Source organism: Podarcis tiliguerta (genome assembly GCF_965153285.1).
Source record: "Podarcis tiliguerta genome assembly, chromosome: 4".
NCBI lineage: Eukaryota > Metazoa > Chordata > Lepidosauria > Squamata > Lacertidae > Podarcis > Podarcis tiliguerta.
In genome coordinates this window covers 33,370,800-33,389,163 of record NC_139537.1, presented here as the reverse complement: position 1 = coordinate 33,389,163, position 18,364 = coordinate 33,370,800, and the positions used below count along the sequence as shown (strand labels likewise).

General features: G+C 40.2%; 2 protein-coding genes across 3 annotated transcripts; both read right to left on the bottom strand.

Moving 5' to 3' along the window:
• Positions 1 to 3,897: 3,897 nt before the first annotated feature.
• Positions 3,898 to 12,992, bottom strand: PCNP (PEST proteolytic signal containing nuclear protein). The gene is made up of 5 exons (XM_083438510.1): positions 12,795 to 12,992; positions 9,710 to 9,930; positions 7,929 to 8,003; positions 6,905 to 6,960; positions 3,898 to 6,139 (listed from the first exon to the last, which is right to left on the bottom strand). Exons 1-5 carry the CDS (start codon positions 12,847 to 12,849, stop codon positions 6,013 to 6,015), a joined length of 534 nt encoding a protein of 177 aa, XP_083294636.1. The 5' UTR covers positions 12,850 to 12,992; the 3' UTR covers positions 3,898 to 6,012.
• A 527-nt stretch (positions 12,993 to 13,519) lies between these two features.
• On the bottom strand, positions 13,520 to 18,240 carry TRMT10C (tRNA methyltransferase 10C, mitochondrial RNase P subunit). 2 transcript variants are annotated; one of them, XM_083438449.1, is made up of 3 exons: positions 18,143 to 18,240; positions 16,931 to 16,986; positions 13,520 to 15,509 (listed from the first exon to the last, which is right to left on the bottom strand). In XM_083438449.1, the coding sequence occupies exon 3, from the start codon at positions 15,464 to 15,466 to the stop codon at positions 14,180 to 14,182; it is 1,287 nt and encodes a 428-aa protein (XP_083294575.1). In that variant the 5' UTR covers positions 15,467 to 15,509; positions 16,931 to 16,986; positions 18,143 to 18,240; the 3' UTR covers positions 13,520 to 14,179. The 2 variants fall into 2 exon arrangements, with proteins under 2 accessions (XP_083294575.1, XP_083294576.1); XM_083438450.1 differs by having other exon boundaries at positions 18,003 to 18,170.
• Positions 18,241 to 18,364: the final 124 nt, after the last annotated feature.

Genomic DNA, 18,364 nt, shown 5'->3' with positions numbered 1-18,364 from the left:
GACCATACCCTTGGAAATGGCTTCAACTGGCCAGCTAAACCAAGTGAGGGTTGGTGATGGGTCTCAAACCCTCAGTAAGGTTGGGGCTTCCTCTGCATGTGAATACAGGCTCTGGCAGATTTAGTGGACAAGACCAATAGTGGGTCCAATAGTCAAGGTGGTGGTTTCTGCACGTGCTGTGGACAGACATGAGGGGCAGATGGCGCTTGTCAACCTGGGAAGGTAGCCCATCTAGGAGAAGGAAAACTGATTTTAAACCTCTGCTGCCCTGTAGGATATCTGTAGAAGGCTAAGGAGTAAACCCTCAAGAGTGGAGTCCCTAAGATGGTTGGATGGCACCCTGAATGCCTCCTTCCAGCAACTCCTGCAGCCAAGCTCTGCTTTCCTTTGAACCACATCAGCAAGGGGTCTTTTAATGTCTAGACAGCTCAGAACCTCCATACACACTGCCCAGACTTGAGCCCGAAGGAGGTCACTTCAATGCTGCTAAAGCAGCGATTTGACTTCACCCCTGGAGGTGCATTCCATTGTCTCTCGAGACAGATGCCAACAACGCAGAAGGAGAGAGAAATGGAAGGATAAACAGGCTTGAATATGCAACTGGCTTGGTTACAGAAAAGCAACCTTCTTGCATGCAGGTACCCTTCAGATTTTTGGACTACAGCTCCCATAATCTCTTAAGCATTGGCCATGATGAGAGCTGCAGTCCAGAACATCTGAAGGGTTGGGGAAGGTTTCAGTATAGTATTGGAGGCTAAGGTATTGTCAAAATATTAACTCCTCAAAGAGGAACCATCCATTACCCTGGTGCTGCAGCAGATGACATCACTATTGCTCTAACAGTCCCGAAGCTGTACTCCCTTCTTAACTATACCACTTACAATGGCAAGAGTAGCACTAGCAATTGCTGTCATGCCTGACAGATATCTTCCACTGGACAAACCCAGGTTCATCATAGGCTTTGACAGCTACTGAAGTTAATAGGGAGTTTCGACTAGAGCGGAAATCTTGCAGCCAGTAGTCTTCCTCTGCTGGGTTAAAAACCTCATCCCAGACACCCATACTGGTACCCAGTGGTAGTGGTGGGGTATTAGAAGCTAGGATCTGTTGCCCATACTCCAAGTAGCTCTGGAAAATATCACAATGCCTTACAACCCACTCTGTAAGCAAAACTCGTCACCCTGGAATGCCCAATTACAAGACATTCTCTTGAACCAAGAAAGAAGCAGTAATGACTAATATTGTTCCCTGCACTCCTAATTTCCCAGTGCCTGTTTTACATTATTTTTTCAAAATGGTTTACTTATTGCTGCATCGTCTCACGTTTTTCTATAATTCATTAAAATAGGTTTACTGCTATTCTAACAAAAGGCTTCAAACCAGCTTAGTGGCACATAAATATACAAATGACAACAAAACTTAAACAGCAACAGATTCCCTGATATATTTTCATTCTTCCTGAAACCACAATGTGGGTCCTCCGAAACAGGAGCTCCACAATTGTAAAGATGCACTGGTATGTCTTAAAAGTCAGCACCTGCTCTTATTTCTTGCAGTTGATTTGATTCATTTTGACAGCTTCTGAGATGTGTATACAATATTGAACTTTTAAAAAAAACATTTTTTAGGATTCAATAGTGCTGGCACAAAACAGTATGCAAGCTTTTGAGTTTCCCAGAACTCTTGCAAGCCAGATATTAAGCAAAGGTGGCGAAAGTATGATAGTGTGTGTTCTAGGGAACTTAAGCTTGCTCCCGATTTTGAAATACTACCTGTAATTTGATTAAATAGTGTAATAAACATGTTGCTACGCTCCAATCGTTACACCTGTGATGACACATTTTAATTAAAATCAACAGAATTTAAGTACCTCTAACTGGCTTGCCACAGGTGCATGAACTGGAACTGCTCCAATGCCTGGAAACCAGCAAGTGGCACTTAGGAATTTTACATATCTTGAGCCACATAAAAATATTGTGCCAGGATATGGGACTATTGTAGAACATGCTCACAATTTGCGTGTAGTGAGGAATTTGTGTTTTGTACTTCAGTTTCAGTCGAGCTAAGTTAAATACTGTAAGTGATCTCATGAAACCAGAAATGGGATGGGTAGCAGAAAACAGTATGCTTTCTTTTTGTTGGTAGGGATGGTAGGTCCAGCTCTTAGTGATGCTCCTATCCCTTTAAAGTTCATTCAAACCAAAATTTTCATCTGCACAGCCATTTCTTGTCACTGCAACTGCATGTACATGAAATGATAGCTTTAGGTGAAATCCTTTTCTGAGCAGCTCTTAGAAATACAGGAGCCTTCTCAGCTTGGTAACCTCTTGCCACCCATTTAAAAGTACAATTTTAATACTCTTGTTCATGTATCACAAGCAATAAAACAACAGTAAACACCAAGATGAAATACTCATTACTATTTAGTTCAGCAAAAAGAGGCTGTCATTTGACTTTGGGGGCAATACCAGCCTTATTGTATAATGCCAACTATAGTATGATAGTGCTAGATTTATAGAGTAATAGCCTGGTCATACACTTATTTGTAATGCTTCATATTTTATACTGAGTTCTATATATGTACACACAAATGTTCTGGCCCTCTGCTGTTTATTTCACATTTTACTTCTGTATAAGCAGAGCAGACCAACATTTTGGCAACACAGCAGTTTTAATTTAGTTCCAATTGCTGGAATTGAACTGCAAGTTTATAACAACTTGTTAGCTGTTAAACAAACATTCCACATTCTTCTCTCCAATTACTAATTCTGCCTAGATACCATTTCACTATTAGGGGAGATTCAGAAACCTCTGTGAGTGCAGCTTTATTACCATAACTTGAAATTTTGCCAAATTCAGCCTGCTAAAAAGTAATAAATCAAGGTGAAGGCTGCTGAGCTGGCAGCATGTACCCCAGTTCAGATCTGGAGATAAGCAGACAAAGCAAAGGAGCAGGAATAGCACACAGATTCCTGAAAAAGGCAGTTGACAGCAAGCTGCTTTTTTAAAAAGCATCCTGAAAAACAGGGTTAATGCTCTAGACACCCATTCCTGACCTCTATTTGACAAACAAGCAATGACAAATATTTTGTTTGCAGAGAGGTTAGCATGCAAACATATCAAATCCTCTAAAGTAGTGGCTTTCAGATCTTCACAAAGCCCTGTCCAAACTCCTCATGGAACTCGCAGCAGCAGGAGACTGGAAAAGGTTTACACCGAGTTTATGGAGGGTAGTAGCCATGCCTGTTGGGCATCATCACCAGAAATGAAAGTGCCCCCGGACTTCTCCAATGGCTGCACAGACTAAAGATCAGCAACAGAAAACATGCAGTTTTTCCAAGTACATTTGTCACTACTGATCTCACTGGGAAATCCTAGGAATCATGAGAACCCACTTTGAAAAATTCTTTTCTACACCAAAAGAAATCTGTGATAAGAAAACAAATTGAAAAAGCAACTCCTGCCTTTTGTAGAAGTAATGCAGTCACTTCAGTGGTCAGTATTCCAAATCAGAAAAATGAAGGGCTGATAGCTTAAGCTAAACATACTACTTACAGGTGCTTCATTAAAGGATGGTAAATTATTAACTGAAGCACATCTTATATATTGCTCTCTTCAAAATAGTTTCCAAGTCTGATTCATAATTTGTTGAAATTCATGGTGGCCTTGAGAAGCTCCTTTGATCTGGAAGTATTCTTTATCTTAAATAAATTCTCCACTTCGAGACGTTTGGCTAGTCAGATGTAGCAGGGAGAAAAATTTGTGTACACACAAATAAGACAGTGACGTTAGCCAAGGGTTTTTGTAAAAAAAAGAAGGTTGCGTTCATACTTGCCTTGGTAAATTTAAGCATATATACCATTTCCTTTGTTTATAATACATGAAATTGACATGGAATTTAGTTTTACTTGACAAGTTTTTATACTTAAAAACACTAGCCTCAGCAGCTAGAGTCCATGGCTAAAGATTATACAGCATCAGCACAAGCAAAGCTCAAAGAAGAATAAGTTACAGCTTTTGGTTCCCACCATTTCTTCCCCAACTTGGAAATAAATCATGACAAATACTCCAGACTTTTCCTTCCTCCTTCAAAGAGTTCTTGTGAAACTTCAAGAGGTTAGAATATCATAGGCCAGAGGTAAAGGATTTGTGTACTTTTTCATTGCTTTGATGGTGGGGAGGGTATTGAAAACAAGCACACATTAAGATTATTATTTAGAATTGGGCTAAAGCTGACCATAGCATTGGTCACCCAAAGGCTATAAATGAATTAATAAATTGAAGGGCTGTGTGTGTGTGTGCGTGTGTGTGGTGAGTTTAGGTACATAAATGGTTAAAAGTGCCATCTTTCCTTTTCCCTGATTAATGGTTAGTTAAGGGCTAATTGTGCCATTGGCTTCAATAATAAGGAGCCAAGATAAATCATCTTTTTTTAAAGTCTTGAACTTTCACAAGTAATTCAACAACTGCAGCTCTAGAGAAATAACTTGTTTACATCTCTTATGTTTATAACAAAGCCTTTAAAGAAAATATACGTTACAGATTTTTAACTGCAAACAAAAATTCACATACAAATACAAAACTGCTTAGATCTTACACACAGATGTCTACATGGTCAAAGCTCTTCTAAATTGTAAAAAGAAAACTTGGATGCCTATTTCCCTCACCAGATAATCTCATTGTGCTGAAGTGAGAGTGACTAACATACAGTATGTGATCTATAATATGATCATGATATTCACACTACATATGAAAACTAGTAATTTAGACCCATATACTGCTTCTGAAGTGTTTTATCTATTTCAGCTACGCCGGTCAATTGTGACTGCTGATATTACCTAACCCCAGACTACTTACACAACTTAAATCCTGCTGAAAAGTCGTCAAGTGTTTTAGGTATTTGTCCAGGTAGATTAGGGAAATAAGAATTGACAGGAAACTCTATTGCTAAAAGAAATTATGTCTCAACAGTGTTCCAGCAATACAAAATGTAAAACAGCTGGGGATAAAAGTGTAAAGTTATGTTGTACAGATTGCTTTAATGACAAAACTAAAGTGGATTAAAATGCTGTCTGAAAATCCAAGAGTGTCCCTTACTTAAAAATACAAGATGAAGGTCTTCTAGCATTTAAAGCTTTAAACCAAAATATGGATACATGCTTCTACCGGTTGGTTTGTGTGTGGCTTTCTTTTCCTCTTAAGGGATTATGGGAAATATTGAAAACAAAACTAAAGCAGGATAAAAGCACAATCATCATTTTGGTAATGCCTTTTTCTGCTGATATTCTTTATCGGTCTCAAATTGACAAAGGAACATTAACAAGCACTGGTCAAGACTCATGATTAAGAAAACAATCAAAATACTGATTTACCTTTTTCCAAATATTTATACACATGTAAGACCGATGTCTAAGAGTGGAACAGGCCACAGAGAAATTACACAAAGTTTCTAAACAGGACTATAGAGCTAAACTACCACAGCCAGAAGTCTGAGTTTATGGATGTTTAAAATACTAAATGACTTTTTGCAGTAGTCTTTTCAGGTTCTATGCTGACCAGAAAGCCAGAGTCTATCAAACTCAATGTATAGCAAGTTACTCCCCTTCTATAAAAGTAGCCTTAAGGAGACAAGCAATCTATTACAAAGTAGGAGCTGGAATTCTTGAGCGCAGCAGCATTTAATTTAAATGGATTAAAGAGACAGTAACCTTTCCTCTGTCTTCATATAAGAATAGTTGTAAAAGAAAATTCTTAAAAAGGTACCACTTCCAATGTCTTTATTTTCCATAACCTTGTGAAATTAATTGCACGAAGCTACAAAATTAGCAAATGCTTTGAAATCTGTATACAAAACATAAATTACCTCTACTTTTAAACTCAGTTTTTTTGTGCACCACTTAGAAACTTTTAAAAGTGGCACCCAAAATAGCCATACACCACTCTAAAAAAGGAAACTGTTCCTTTAATATCATACCCTCCCATTTCTCCCAACACTCAGATCTCAATACACAACTAGTCATCATGTTCACGGACATTTCCAAGGTGAGATTTCATGTTCCGTTCCCATAACTTCTGGTTGTCAGAAAACCCATGCTTTCCTTTGTTGAAAGAATTTGGTCCTGCTGAAGTTGGAGTATCCCTGTGATAACAGAAAAAAAAGCATGTAGCCAACTTTATCAGTTTCATATTAATGGTTTAGAAGTCCAGGTGCACATGCTAACCTGCTAACATGCAGTAGGTACCTTCTTAAGTTTGCTGTGCAGAAAAGTTAACACCATCATATCTTTCATTGTGAGGCAATGAAAGATGCCTCTCTAGAACTAATCTCATACAATGGAAAAAATATAGTGCAGAAATGTCTTCTATGCAGCTACAAAGCAGCAGTTAGTGACAATGCCCACAATATTGAACCTGGGAATACTATGCAGTGTGTGTACACACACGCACACACACTTTGAATATGTTGGATATTAAAAACCCCAATATATTAATATTGCTTGTCTGCCTAGAGCTAGATGGACCATGACCTTAGAGTCAGTTTATAATAAAAGTTGTATCTGCATAATGAACAATCACAGACTGTTCAGTGTGCTAAGATACTTTTTCCAGATTAGCTCCCATAAACTCTCAGGTTTTGGGTCATTATGATTCAGAGATATTACATAACTTTCAAAAATATTGTACTGAAAGACATAACCTGAGCGGGGTGAAAAGCGGGTATGAGACAGAAGAGACAAGACAGGATGGGATGAGAAGATCTCAGATAGTTTTGGCCATAACAAGAAAAACTGAGAAAGGTTTTGAAATGATGTTGTTGCAGAAAGCAAAACTACAAAAGCTACTATGTAGAACATCTTTCTGTCACCCCACATTTTCCTAAAATAACAAGCAAGTGCAACTCTACCTTCCAATGTTCTTCATGCGCATTTTAGCTTCTGGTGGCATCTCTTCAGGTTCACTCTATTTTCAAAGAAAAGATGAACATAAGAAAACAGTTACAAATTCTAATCAGTAGGAGTAAAATTGTGGCATATGAAATAACGAACACATTACAAGCCTCTTCTAAATTCATGTTTACACTTAATAACTTTATATTTACATTCAGAACAAAGCAGGCAGTTGCAGCTCTAGATCTAGAGGGATCAGATCTGAGCCAGGGAGAAGTATGCACGCTTTTCTGACACATGCCCCCTTCCTTGAACCTTTTTTTATTCTCAAATTAAAATTCAAGGTTCTATCACCAATACTGCCAAAGACAAAAACTAAAACAGATCAAAGTTCCCCACTCAAAGAACACATAGCATTTACATTTCTCTCATCTGCCTACTGCCAGTTCTATTAAGAAGCAAAGATAATAGACTCAAATTCAAGTCAGAGGGACGATTGATTTCACACACCAGGGGGCAGTAGTAATGTGTTTTAGAAACACAGGAATAAAAAACTACTCCAAGTCTGAAAAAAGCGAAGGCTGGAAAAATACTTTAGATTTGTACCGTATATCAGCCTTGTGCAGAAACGGGGGAAATGTCAACTGTCAAATTTTCAAGACAGCTTGGCAACAAAGAGTGATACCCAACTATGGTGCCTGCTGGCACAGCTGGCTTCTGCTCTCACAAATGGGCTTGCCCCTTCTCTGCAAGGCCCCTGCTGTGTACCAAAATGTGTCCCCTCCAGAGCAAACAGGAGGTGGGGCAGGGCTTCAAGAAGAAGGGGAAACCACTGACACAATATTGGACCTCATGCCAAAGTGTTTAAATTATTTGAAATTCAAATTTCAAAGGGCATTTACAGATTTCAGATTTTAGCAGAATCCCATGTGTTTGTTGTATTGGACTAGAAGTATATGATACTTTCTCTTTCCTGTACCCATACTTGTCCTGGTCAGAGAACACCATACTTCTCTATTCTAAGAAAATATATGTACTTACATCTTCATCTTCGTTGAAGATTGCTGCTACAGAAAGCGTTTTTGGAGCTAGGGTTGGAGTAGGCTCTTTAGGTTTCTGAAAGAGAACAAAGACAGCACTTGTTTTTTGTCCTGTGTTGTGAGGGTTTTTTGTTTTGTTATACGTATTTGTGGTTCTTGTGGTATTTCCCAAATCTACCTGGAAATCCCCATTAGCCACTGAAAAGTGGAAGAGTTTAGAAAACAACAATAAGCCCCTTAAGTTCTTTAGATGCTTGTCAATGGATATTTGTACCTTTAATCAAGGCTCATGCATTATATTTATTGATATAAGAATATATTAGTGTAGTTATCTTTTACCAGTGTAACTAAACAATACCACCAGTATTTTGCTATGTACTCAGTACTGCATAGCACCTAAGTCAGAACAAAAATCACCAACTTCAAAAGAATTTTTTCAAGCAAACACCACACCCACCAATAGCTTCCAGAATTTCATTCCCTTGCAGCAGTGTATTATTATAAATGTTTATGGATCAATTAATATTGAAATAAACAGCTTTATTATTTTTTATGCTTAACTAGCATCCTACCCCAAAAAAACACCTTTATACAACTTTACAATTCACAAGAAATTGTGAATAGGTGTATGTCAATCTGATCTTTTTCTACAATTTATTACTGTTGATCATGGCATGCGTAAGAAGGTTAGCATAACCTCATCTCAAATGTGTCCTGGAAAGCATTAGGAGACATACAGCGCTCCTAATTCCTTGTGTAAAGATCATCATATGTAAATCTAATGAAAATATTATTAAGCCAATAAGCAAAATAGGAAATAGACAGGAAACTAGGATAAATTCATTAGCACATTAGAATGATTGGAATTATAGGAAACGCTTATCTCAAAGCCCACCTTCCTCCTCATTAGAATTCATTGCCTAAAATTAATACAAAACCCCTAGATTTTCAATTGTTAGTTAGCTTTTGAAGTCCCAACCAATAACTTACTCAGCGTTCTTAAAGAGCCAACACATGCTCTAATTGTGTATACCTAGACAGGCATAATCTACCCTGCTTCCATTTCTTGACTTGCTACTAGTGTGGGTTCTGTGGCAAAATTGCGACACTCACTTTCTGTAGATTTTTGAGACTAGTTAGGGATTCTTTCACTCTTTAGATTAAAGTGTGTCGGTACTGTAGGATTTGCTGCCTGTATATAATAATAATATATATGCTTTCGTAGATTTTCACGGGTACAGGAATGCAGGTTTTGGTGTCCTCGGGTATATATATATATTTATATATATATAAATATTATAAATAATATTATATATTATTATTTATTTAATATTATATTATTATTATTATTATTAATATTATTAATATTATTATTATTTAATATTATATTATTTATAATATTAAATATTATAAATAATATTATATATATATTCTGTCACCTTCATTTCATATAATAAACCAAGCTTTCTTTAATCCTTTTGTGTAAGAACTTCCTTTGGGCATAAGATTAAGTGTAGACACATAGTCATAACAGATGTACACCATAACTCTAGCAAAAGATCCTAAAACTCTTGGCAGTGTGTGTATGAATACACATGCATGCTGGACATGCATGTGGGTTCAGATACATAGTTTGTAACAGTTACAATATTTAAATGTTTATTGATCAATGAATAATGAAATAAAAAGCTTTAATTTGTTTTTTTACTACTTAACTAGCATGCTACCACAAAAAAGACACTGCAACTTTAAAATTCACAATAAAACATTCCAATAACGTACATTTGCTCCAAGCTTGATGGATATTGCAGGTGGTTTCTTTGCAACCTGTGTGCCAATGGCAAACCCAAACTTGGACATTTTGGCAGGAGCAGGCTTTGTGTCGGGGTCGTCAGTTTCTTCATCAGTTGCCGGCTTCTCCACACTGTGACTCGAACTTTCCCCTCCATTACTGGAAGAAACAGTCTTAGTTTTCACAGGTTTTTCTGCCTCTTCTTCAGGTCCTGGTGAAGTCGAAACAACTTACCAAGATGAGCTATTTTTACTGAGTGGACTGATGGGAGCAGCAACCTCATAAAGCACTGTTATGCAGAGGAGACTTTTGCACTTACAGTGTCAGCACCTCCACAACTGTTTATACAGAGCACACTGTAAGAACATAGACATATAGTGAAGGGAGCTCCAATCACGTGACTAATGCAGAACAAAATTCTTCAGTTACACAAAAAGAAATCAAAATAAGTTTTTTAAGCCACAGGGCACCACTATTACTACTGCCAAGGGCAATTCAGATCAAGGTTTAGCAAGTTATTAAAGCACACGTCTTGACTGAATAATTTTAGAGGTCTTGCTTTGAACAGCCCCCATTTATACTCATTACTGTATCCATCTTAGATTATAGTTGTAACATTGATATTTAAAGCACAAATGCTTACATCACAATAAAGCTCTTAAGGTGGAATCTAATTGGTGTATTTGCACCCATGGAACAGCTTTTGATCTACCAGATCACAGATGCCTCTGCTAAGGAACAACAGTGTCCATTGTTTCCCCCTACAACAGTGCCCAGAAAAACTGGACACAGAGAATTGGGAGTCCTGCTGAATAGCAAGGAAGGTGGTACAGGAAGAAATCAGCAAGAAATGCCTCCCCTCTAATTTGCAGAGGCATCTGCTGGAACAAAAGCCCTTCTGCAAGTGCAAAGGCACTAACTGAATTCCATCCTTTGACGTTAAGAAGTTCAGTGAAAAAAGCTTGACATCTTTTAAGAATATAGCACTTGTATTTATATAGCACTTTGTAGGTTCAAAGAAGGAAATCAGGATTAAAAATATGTGACCACCATAAAAAGTCTAAAATGACACATGACTTAAGTTTTGATGCTGAGGGCAGGCAAAAAGAAAAGGAAATGGCTGCAGCCCTTGACAAATTCATAAACAGTGTGCAACTGTACTCAAATTACAGGGATTGCTACTCAAATTAGAGAATTGTTTAGGATAAAAAGCAGAGCTGACATTACAACCAGTGTCTTTGACACTGTTCTGCCTCATACAGCTAATTTTTCAAGAAAAAATAAGCTACAAACAGCCCTGTACCTTTTCAAACATGTATAGGCCATTTTCAGACCCAGAAGATGGCAGAAGGGGGCTTATGAGCACTTCGCCAACACAAGCAATGTCCAGGAATGGGGCCCCTGCACAAATCGGGAGTTGCCTGTACTCAATAAGGGTTTTGACCATGCATTATATTTGAATACTACTGTGTTGTTGTTTTAACCAGCAAAAAAAGGGAAGTCTGTCCATCTCTTATTATTCAATTCATTCATTATACTTAGTTAATCCCCAAAATGTTACCTGGCCTAGTCTACAGTGGGAATTGTGTAATACTGCGGGTGGGTAGCACCAATATTGCAGCTCTTCATGTGCACTGCCTACTTTATACAGATTAACAGGGCACCTTCCTACATTCTTAGAAAAGGATTAGACAAATTCATGGAAGGTTATGAATGCTACTAGCCACAATGGCTATGTTCTTCCGCAATACTTGGAAGCAATATTCCTCTGAATATCAGTTGCTGGGAATTGCAGGTGGTCAGAGCACTGTTGCATTCAGGTCCTGCTTACAGTCTTCTCATAAGCATCTGGATAGTCATTGAGAGACTAGGATACTGGACCAGATAGGCCTTTGGACTGATCCAGAAGGGCTCTTTTATGTTCTTAAGACATTAAAAGTTATAACGATACATAGAAAAGATGGTTTCTAACACCTGCTTAACACTGTTCTGTCTCCCCAGGCATTTTTCAGAACATTGATATCAGTTGTATGCAAACATGCCTCTGTTCATTGCGTAATTTTACTGGATTCATTTTTATTTTATGGTACACTCCTCTGACATTTTTTTTAAATATGAAAGTCAATAAACATCCTTAAAAATACTGAAAGGTTGCATCCAAGCCATTTGTTAGTTATTAAACTAGCAAGCAGCATTCGTCCTTTCAAATATAATGGACACGTCCACTTCTATTACTGGAAAAGTATATGTGAAAAGTAGATATGAAAACTGTAATGCCAAATTGAGAATATGGGCATATGGTTGAACACATTTAGTTGGAAACGTAACTTTTATTCCTAAAAATTGCCATGGCGAAATTTCAGAAGGAAGCAACTACTGTAGCATTATCCCTGTAAGGCAATAGTGTGTGTTTGTAGTCAAACCCTGCACATGTCCAGCTACACGAAAGCCCCTGAGTCTAGTGTGGCGTCTATAGAGGACTGCAGCCTTGGGCCAATGTTGCGCTAAGTTTTGAAGGGGCTGGGATTATTTACACGGGCGCCCATCTGCTTTACGAAACAGCTGCACTTCAGCAGCGCAATGTTTCAGGCCAAGCGGCTCTTTGCAATCCTTGTCCTGACACAGGGCGGGATATATATTTGGCACTACGACGTCTTCCACGAGGGGTTCCCACTCCCGACGGGGAAGAAGCGGAATTGTGAAGGATACAGATTGGAAAGCCGAGGCACCGGGAAATGCAGCATTCAGGCAGCCCGGGCGGGGGGGGGGGAGGGGACGGGATTTTGGTGAGTCTGCAGAACGACCTTCACCCACCCACAGAAGCCACGGGGCATCAGAAGCCGCGCGAAAGGCGAGGCTGCGACTTGGCTCCTGTCAGAGGCAGCGAACTCGCCTCCGGTAAGCAGCCAAATGTCTCAAGGGCTCTTGAGGGAAGGAGGTGATATCTGGAGCCCGCCGCCGCTCCCCCCTCCGAAACCAGCCCTCGAACCTCTCCCGCCCAAACCCAGCCCCAAGCGCGCGCCCCCCCCCACACACTCCCGACCAGAGCCTCGCATAGCAACGCAGCGTGTTTACCTCCGTCAAGAAGCGGCCGCTTCAGCTTCACGTCGCCTCCTTTGCCGTCCGCCATTTTGCCCCACCTCCTCCTCCCCGCGGCTGCGTCCACAGACTATGCGCAGCGTCGACGCTCCAGCCCGCCCACGCCTCGCACCGTCAGCGGGAGCAGAGAAGCGGCGGCTAGAGAGGCTCCTGCGCTCTCTCGGCTCGCTCCGCTTCCTGGCGGAAGTGGTCGCAACTTCTGGCTTGGAGCGGCCGCTTCTTTTCTAGCAGTCGACGCAAGGGGATTGGTGTTCCTCGAAAGCCTGCTGATTGGTCGTGACGTCGTCCCTCGCGCTTCGCTCCCCCCCCCAGCCACCCCCGATCGTTCAGGGCTGAGGAGCGCTGTCATTTTCAGAGAATCGTCGTTGGGAGGGAACACGAGGGTCATCTAGTCCAATCCCCTGCAATGCAGGAATCTTTTTTTGCCCTCTGCGGGGCTCAAGCCCTGAGGTTAAAGAGTCTCATGCTCTACCGACTGAGCGGAATTAGGGCGGGGGAGCGGAGGAGCCTCCTTGACTCAAGAGCTCGAGGCCATCCAGTGAAATTGGCAGCGCATTCCGGATGGATAAAAGTCCAAAGCATCTAGCCCTTGGGCCAAAAAGCACCACATAAGCCACAATAATGATGATGGATCTAATTTGTTATCAACATTCAATATCTAGCTTTTTCCTTGTAAAAAAAAGCCACATAACTAACATAAATCAAATAAATTTCCATTTATTTTTCAATACTACCACAGCTAAGCTCGTATTTACATACATCTACGTAATACCTGAATACAATGGCCATATTTGCAATTTACCAGAAAATGTAGATTCCTTCTTGTCCAACAACTTTATAAAGCAGATAAAATTCATTGTGCTGCCCTAGCATGCTGCTGAACTCTCAGTTGCTTCAGCTCTAACTCTAGCCAGTGGGAGCTGAAGAAATCTATTCTGCTTTACCAAGTATGGGCTACTGACACCCTGGACATAAGTGTCTGTGGATCTTTTGAAGCCAAGGGTGCTTGTGAATGATATAAACTTTCATGACCTCATCTTATAGTTAAGTATTGTGAGGGAAGTTCATCTGGCATCCACAGCTTGAAAGCCAATATCCTTACTAGAATAGAGTAGTGAAGGTTACAACATGCACTGCCAAATTTTGATATTATTGGACTCTTGAATAACTTCTGGAACTTATCACTGAATATTGAATAACAGGCAATAAATATGTCACATTCATTTCTGTAGAAAAGCATGTTCTTGTGTCACTTTGGCTGACACCCATGCAACTCAAGAGCTAGAGAAAAGTTTAAGCAGTTAAAATATTGATTTAATTCAAAATTACAATCAGTCAAACACTGGGTGGCTAACATGCTATTAAGACACATCTTCCCACCAGTTTTTCTGTGTTTGCCGCCTGGAGAAATTTTGTGCAAACTGCTTGTGTGCCTTTCTTTGACCAGCCATTTTTTCATGCAACTGTGTTTTCTTCCATGTGTCAATTTGCTGCTTTGACCAGGAAGACGTATCCACAAAGCCTTCGTGTTTTCTTTGCGGAACAAACTGCAGAGCTTCCTTCCAATTCCCAGTATCTTTCAGTGTTAATAAGATGCGCATCATTTGATCCAGAGTGAGATTTTTGGCACCCTCCGCCCATTGCAAGCACCTATCCAAAGGAAGGCGTGCTGTTGCCAAGCCAAGCCGTTTTGCATTAGCAAGGGAGAGTCCAGTCTTCATTGATTTATCAACTATTGATCCAATTATATAGATCTTATCATGCTCAAATGTTTTCATCACATTGGGAGAATCAGCAGTTAAGTAGACAAGTTGATCTTTTGGAAAGACTTCAACATAAGACTTTTCTGTCACAGTCACAAACAACTTGTCCCATGCTTCTCCGTAACGTTTGACAAATTCTTTGTGATACGGACCAGCTGCTTTGAGATTACAATAATGCAAGTGAAATGGGTCCAAAGCTCTACGATTCGCCCCTTCACATTCCATCAGCTGTTTCACTGTATTCTCCATTTCTCTGCGTGACATATAATTTTCATAGTTCATATCATACACCAGAGGCTGACCAAAGATCATAGACTGGGCTGCTCTCCAGTTGTACACGGCATCCTGTGACCTAGTCCAAAACTTAGGGAGAAATGTATTTTGTAGCTCACCACGAGCATTTTCCTGAGTGTTTAGCATTCGTTCCTTCTTTGCTTCGTTTCGTTTTTCTTTCTTTTCTCTGTCAGCTTTCTTCCTGCTTTCTTTTATAGCCAAGAATTTTAAGTACTTCCTTATGGAACTCTTGGTGGGACATTCATTTAAAGTCTTGAAATCTTCTTCGCTAATATTTTCTGGAACAAGTCTGCCCGATAGTCTCCACATCTCAATAAGTTCCCTAGTAACCGCTAAAGGAGAATCTTCTTCACTCTGTGATGTTCTTTCAGTGGCTTCTTCTTGCTGCGCAGACCGCATTACATGTTTCCATCCATCCAAATCTAGTTTCTCAGTAGCACTCGGGGAGGAGTCCTTGTTTAACCAAGCCGACAAAACCAAAGTTCTACAAGTTATGACTCTGCTGGGCATTATTAAAAATAATCTCCTTTTTGTCCCATCTGATGCTGCTAACTGGAAGACAGATCTTCTAATAATATTAAATAGATGCATATTTTAGAAGTTTGTAATTGGAAATGTGATGTTCGGCTGTTATCTGCAATTATACAGAGAAAACAGAAGGTAATTCAGTATTAGCAAGCTGAAGCTGCTCCTAATCTTAACTATCTTAAAATACCATTAATATGTATACTGCTCACTTTGTATGTCAGTAAAAACATGCATTCTAGTCTCGTAATAGAGCAAGGGAGAATTGATGAAGCTGTCTAAAGGTGCCATTCTGTACCTCTTTACCTAGAAGTAAACTCAATGGGACTTTCTTCAGGGTAAAGATTTAAATGAGGAGTGGGGGAACCATGGCCAAAAGGCAGGCTTCTGAGTGTTTCTTCTGACCGACAGGACCCTTCCTATGCAATGCCACACCCCCTCACTAGCCCTCCTTCATGCCCTGCTTGAGTGTACCTGGAATGTGTCGCTGAACTGTAATAATGTCATTTACTTCCTAGAAGAGGAGGAGGGGTATTGTAGAAATGGCTGGTTTTCGGGTGGCTACAATCCACTGCTCCACCCTCTTTTGCCCCTGACTCTGCCCTCCATTTGCATACAGCCCCTGGAAGTCTCCTCATAAGGGAATGCAACCCTAAAACTAAAACAAGCTCCCGAGGCCTGATGAATAGGATTGTACTGTGAAAATTAAGAGACTTTAGGCAACTGAAAATGCCAGTTGGAGAAATGAATGTGATAGATACTGAGAAATAAAAGGCTGGACATAAAAGGAAGAGCTGGGGTGGGACAAAGCTGTGGGATGCTTCAAAGGGAGGGATAAGTTTGTGTCATATGCAGAACTTATTGGAAAACTCAGTGTATGGATTTAAGGAGGAGCATCAGAGTTCCTCAGTTCAATAACCCTGCCCTCTATCATAGCTCCATGCATTGATATTTTAACAACAAATAACACTGAAGAACCAATAGAATTATCAGCCTTTTCTCCTTTCACCCTCATAGGTCCTTCGCTTACATCAGCAACAAAGTCATTATCCAATTTCAAAGCATAATGCAAAAGTCTTCCTAACTGGGGAAAATAGGTTATGCACTTTACATCAGACATTTAATAGTTCAATATTTTGAAATAAAATGTTTAGAAATTCATATGAGAAAATACATTCAAAATGCATTTTTAAAAATATTAATATTAATGTGGAAACAGCATGTACAAGACTTGTAAATGACCTCATGTGGAAATCTCACAGAAATTTTCTGTGACCAGAAAACCTTTTGATATGCCCATCTTTAATTACAGTACATGGGCGCCACTAATTTCAGTAAAGCTTTCAAATGAGCTCCATCTGTATTACCACCTTGATTCAAAATAACTTTATATATAACTAATTTTATTGCTGGTGGCCAAATTCAATAAACACAATTTGCATTCCTAAAAAGAGGACTAGGAGCAATTGGGCCTCGGGCCAGAAATATCTAGGAAATAAGAAGATTGGTTTTATAGAAATATTAAGTTACCTTTCCTTTTGTCAAGTATGCAGTTACTTGCTACTATGCTTTGAAGCCCACAGGTTCTGGAAGAAATCATAGGTTTGAGAATATTAAAACTGGTTTCCACATAGTTAAAGTGCTTTAAGAAATAAGAAGTTTGACAACTTTCCTCCACCAATGATCAGCTACAACATCATATGGAATTGTTCTCTAAGCTGCACAAAAGCTACATGTCATATAGAACTTTTTTGAAGACTTCAGATAACTCTTTTAAGGGTTTTTCCCCCCCAGGTCAGTCTTCTCACCCCTGTGTTGTCCTTTATCAGGACACCTCCCTTTCGCCATCTACACCACTGGGGAAGAGAAACGGAAGAGCCATAGTTCAGTTGTGGAGCACTGTGCAGACTGTCCCAGATTCAATCTCCAGGTAGGCTTTCCTGTTTGAAACCCTAAGGGAGCTGCAGAAAATTCTAAAACAGATGGACCGCTGATCTACCTTGGTATAAAGCAGCTTCCTATGATCTTTTAACTCCAGACAAGGAAATCAGTTGCCTTTTTTATAAAAGGAGAAGCAGGAAAAAGAGGGAGCTATCTGTTTCTCCATGGCAGCGGTTCTCAACCTGTGGGTCCCCAGATGTTGTTAGACTACAACTAGCATCATCCCTGAGCTGTGGCCTTGCTAGCTAGGGGTGGTGGGAGTTGTAGATCAACAACATCTGAGGACCCACAGATTGAGAAAGGCTGCTCTACGGAATCAACATTCACTGCCTTGTGCACTTTTAACACCCATCTTCCAGCTCCACACACATTCGTTCAAGTGTCTTCCTCACAGCAGCCACAGTAAAAGACAGCTAAGTGCACTTAAGCCCATTAGTTTCAACCAGATGGAGGCTACAAACCTATAGGATACAGCAGGCATGGCCAAACTTGGCCCTCCAGATGTTTTCGGACTACAACTCCCATCATCCCTTGCTAGCAGGACCAGTGGTCAGGGATGATGGGAATTGTAGTCCCCAAACATCTGGAGGGCCACGTTTAGCCATGCCTGGCATACAGGCTTACCTAGGAGTAACTCTTAGCTGGAATCCAGGGTACTTACTTTTGAGTAGGTACACCCAGAAATCCAGCGTGCGCCAAGGCAACTCTATATATTTGAAGGTTCGTAATGCCGTTCACATTCTGCTATCCCAGCATTACACCCGCTCGGAAAATATTTTAGGCGGCATCCTAAACAATCACCTCAAACTGAAGCTCCGCGCGCTCCACTCCTCCGCACATGCCCGGTCCGGCTCCAATCACCTTCCCGCCGGAAGTGGGTATGCGGATGCTCCCTCCCCCCCCCTTGAATAGTTCCGCTAACGTCACTAGGCCATTCATCTATTTCGGAAGGAGCTGAGCAATCGTTGCCACTGGTTGGCCAGTTTCCGAGCCAATCACGGGGAGCTGCAAGAAGAGCTTCGC

What these genes read in the sequence shown, in the direction of transcription:
- PCNP (XM_083438510.1), bottom strand. Translation starts at nt 12,849, where the DNA reads ATGGCGGACGGCAAAGGAGGCGACGTGAAGCTGAAGCGGCCGCTTCTT. An exon ending in TCTTCAACGAAGATGAAGAT is followed by an intron (nt 6,961 to 7,928) that starts GTAAGTACATAT and finishes CTTTGAAAATAG; the next exon opens with AGTGAACCTGAAGAGATGCC. An exon ending in CGCATGAAGAACATTGGAAG is followed by an intron (nt 6,140 to 6,904) that starts GTAGAGTTGCAC and finishes CTGTTATCACAG; the next exon opens with GGATACTCCAACTTCAGCAG.
- TRMT10C (XM_083438449.1), bottom strand. Translation starts at nt 15,466, where the DNA reads ATGCATCTATTTAATATTATTAGAAGATCTGTCTTCCAGTTAGCAGCA.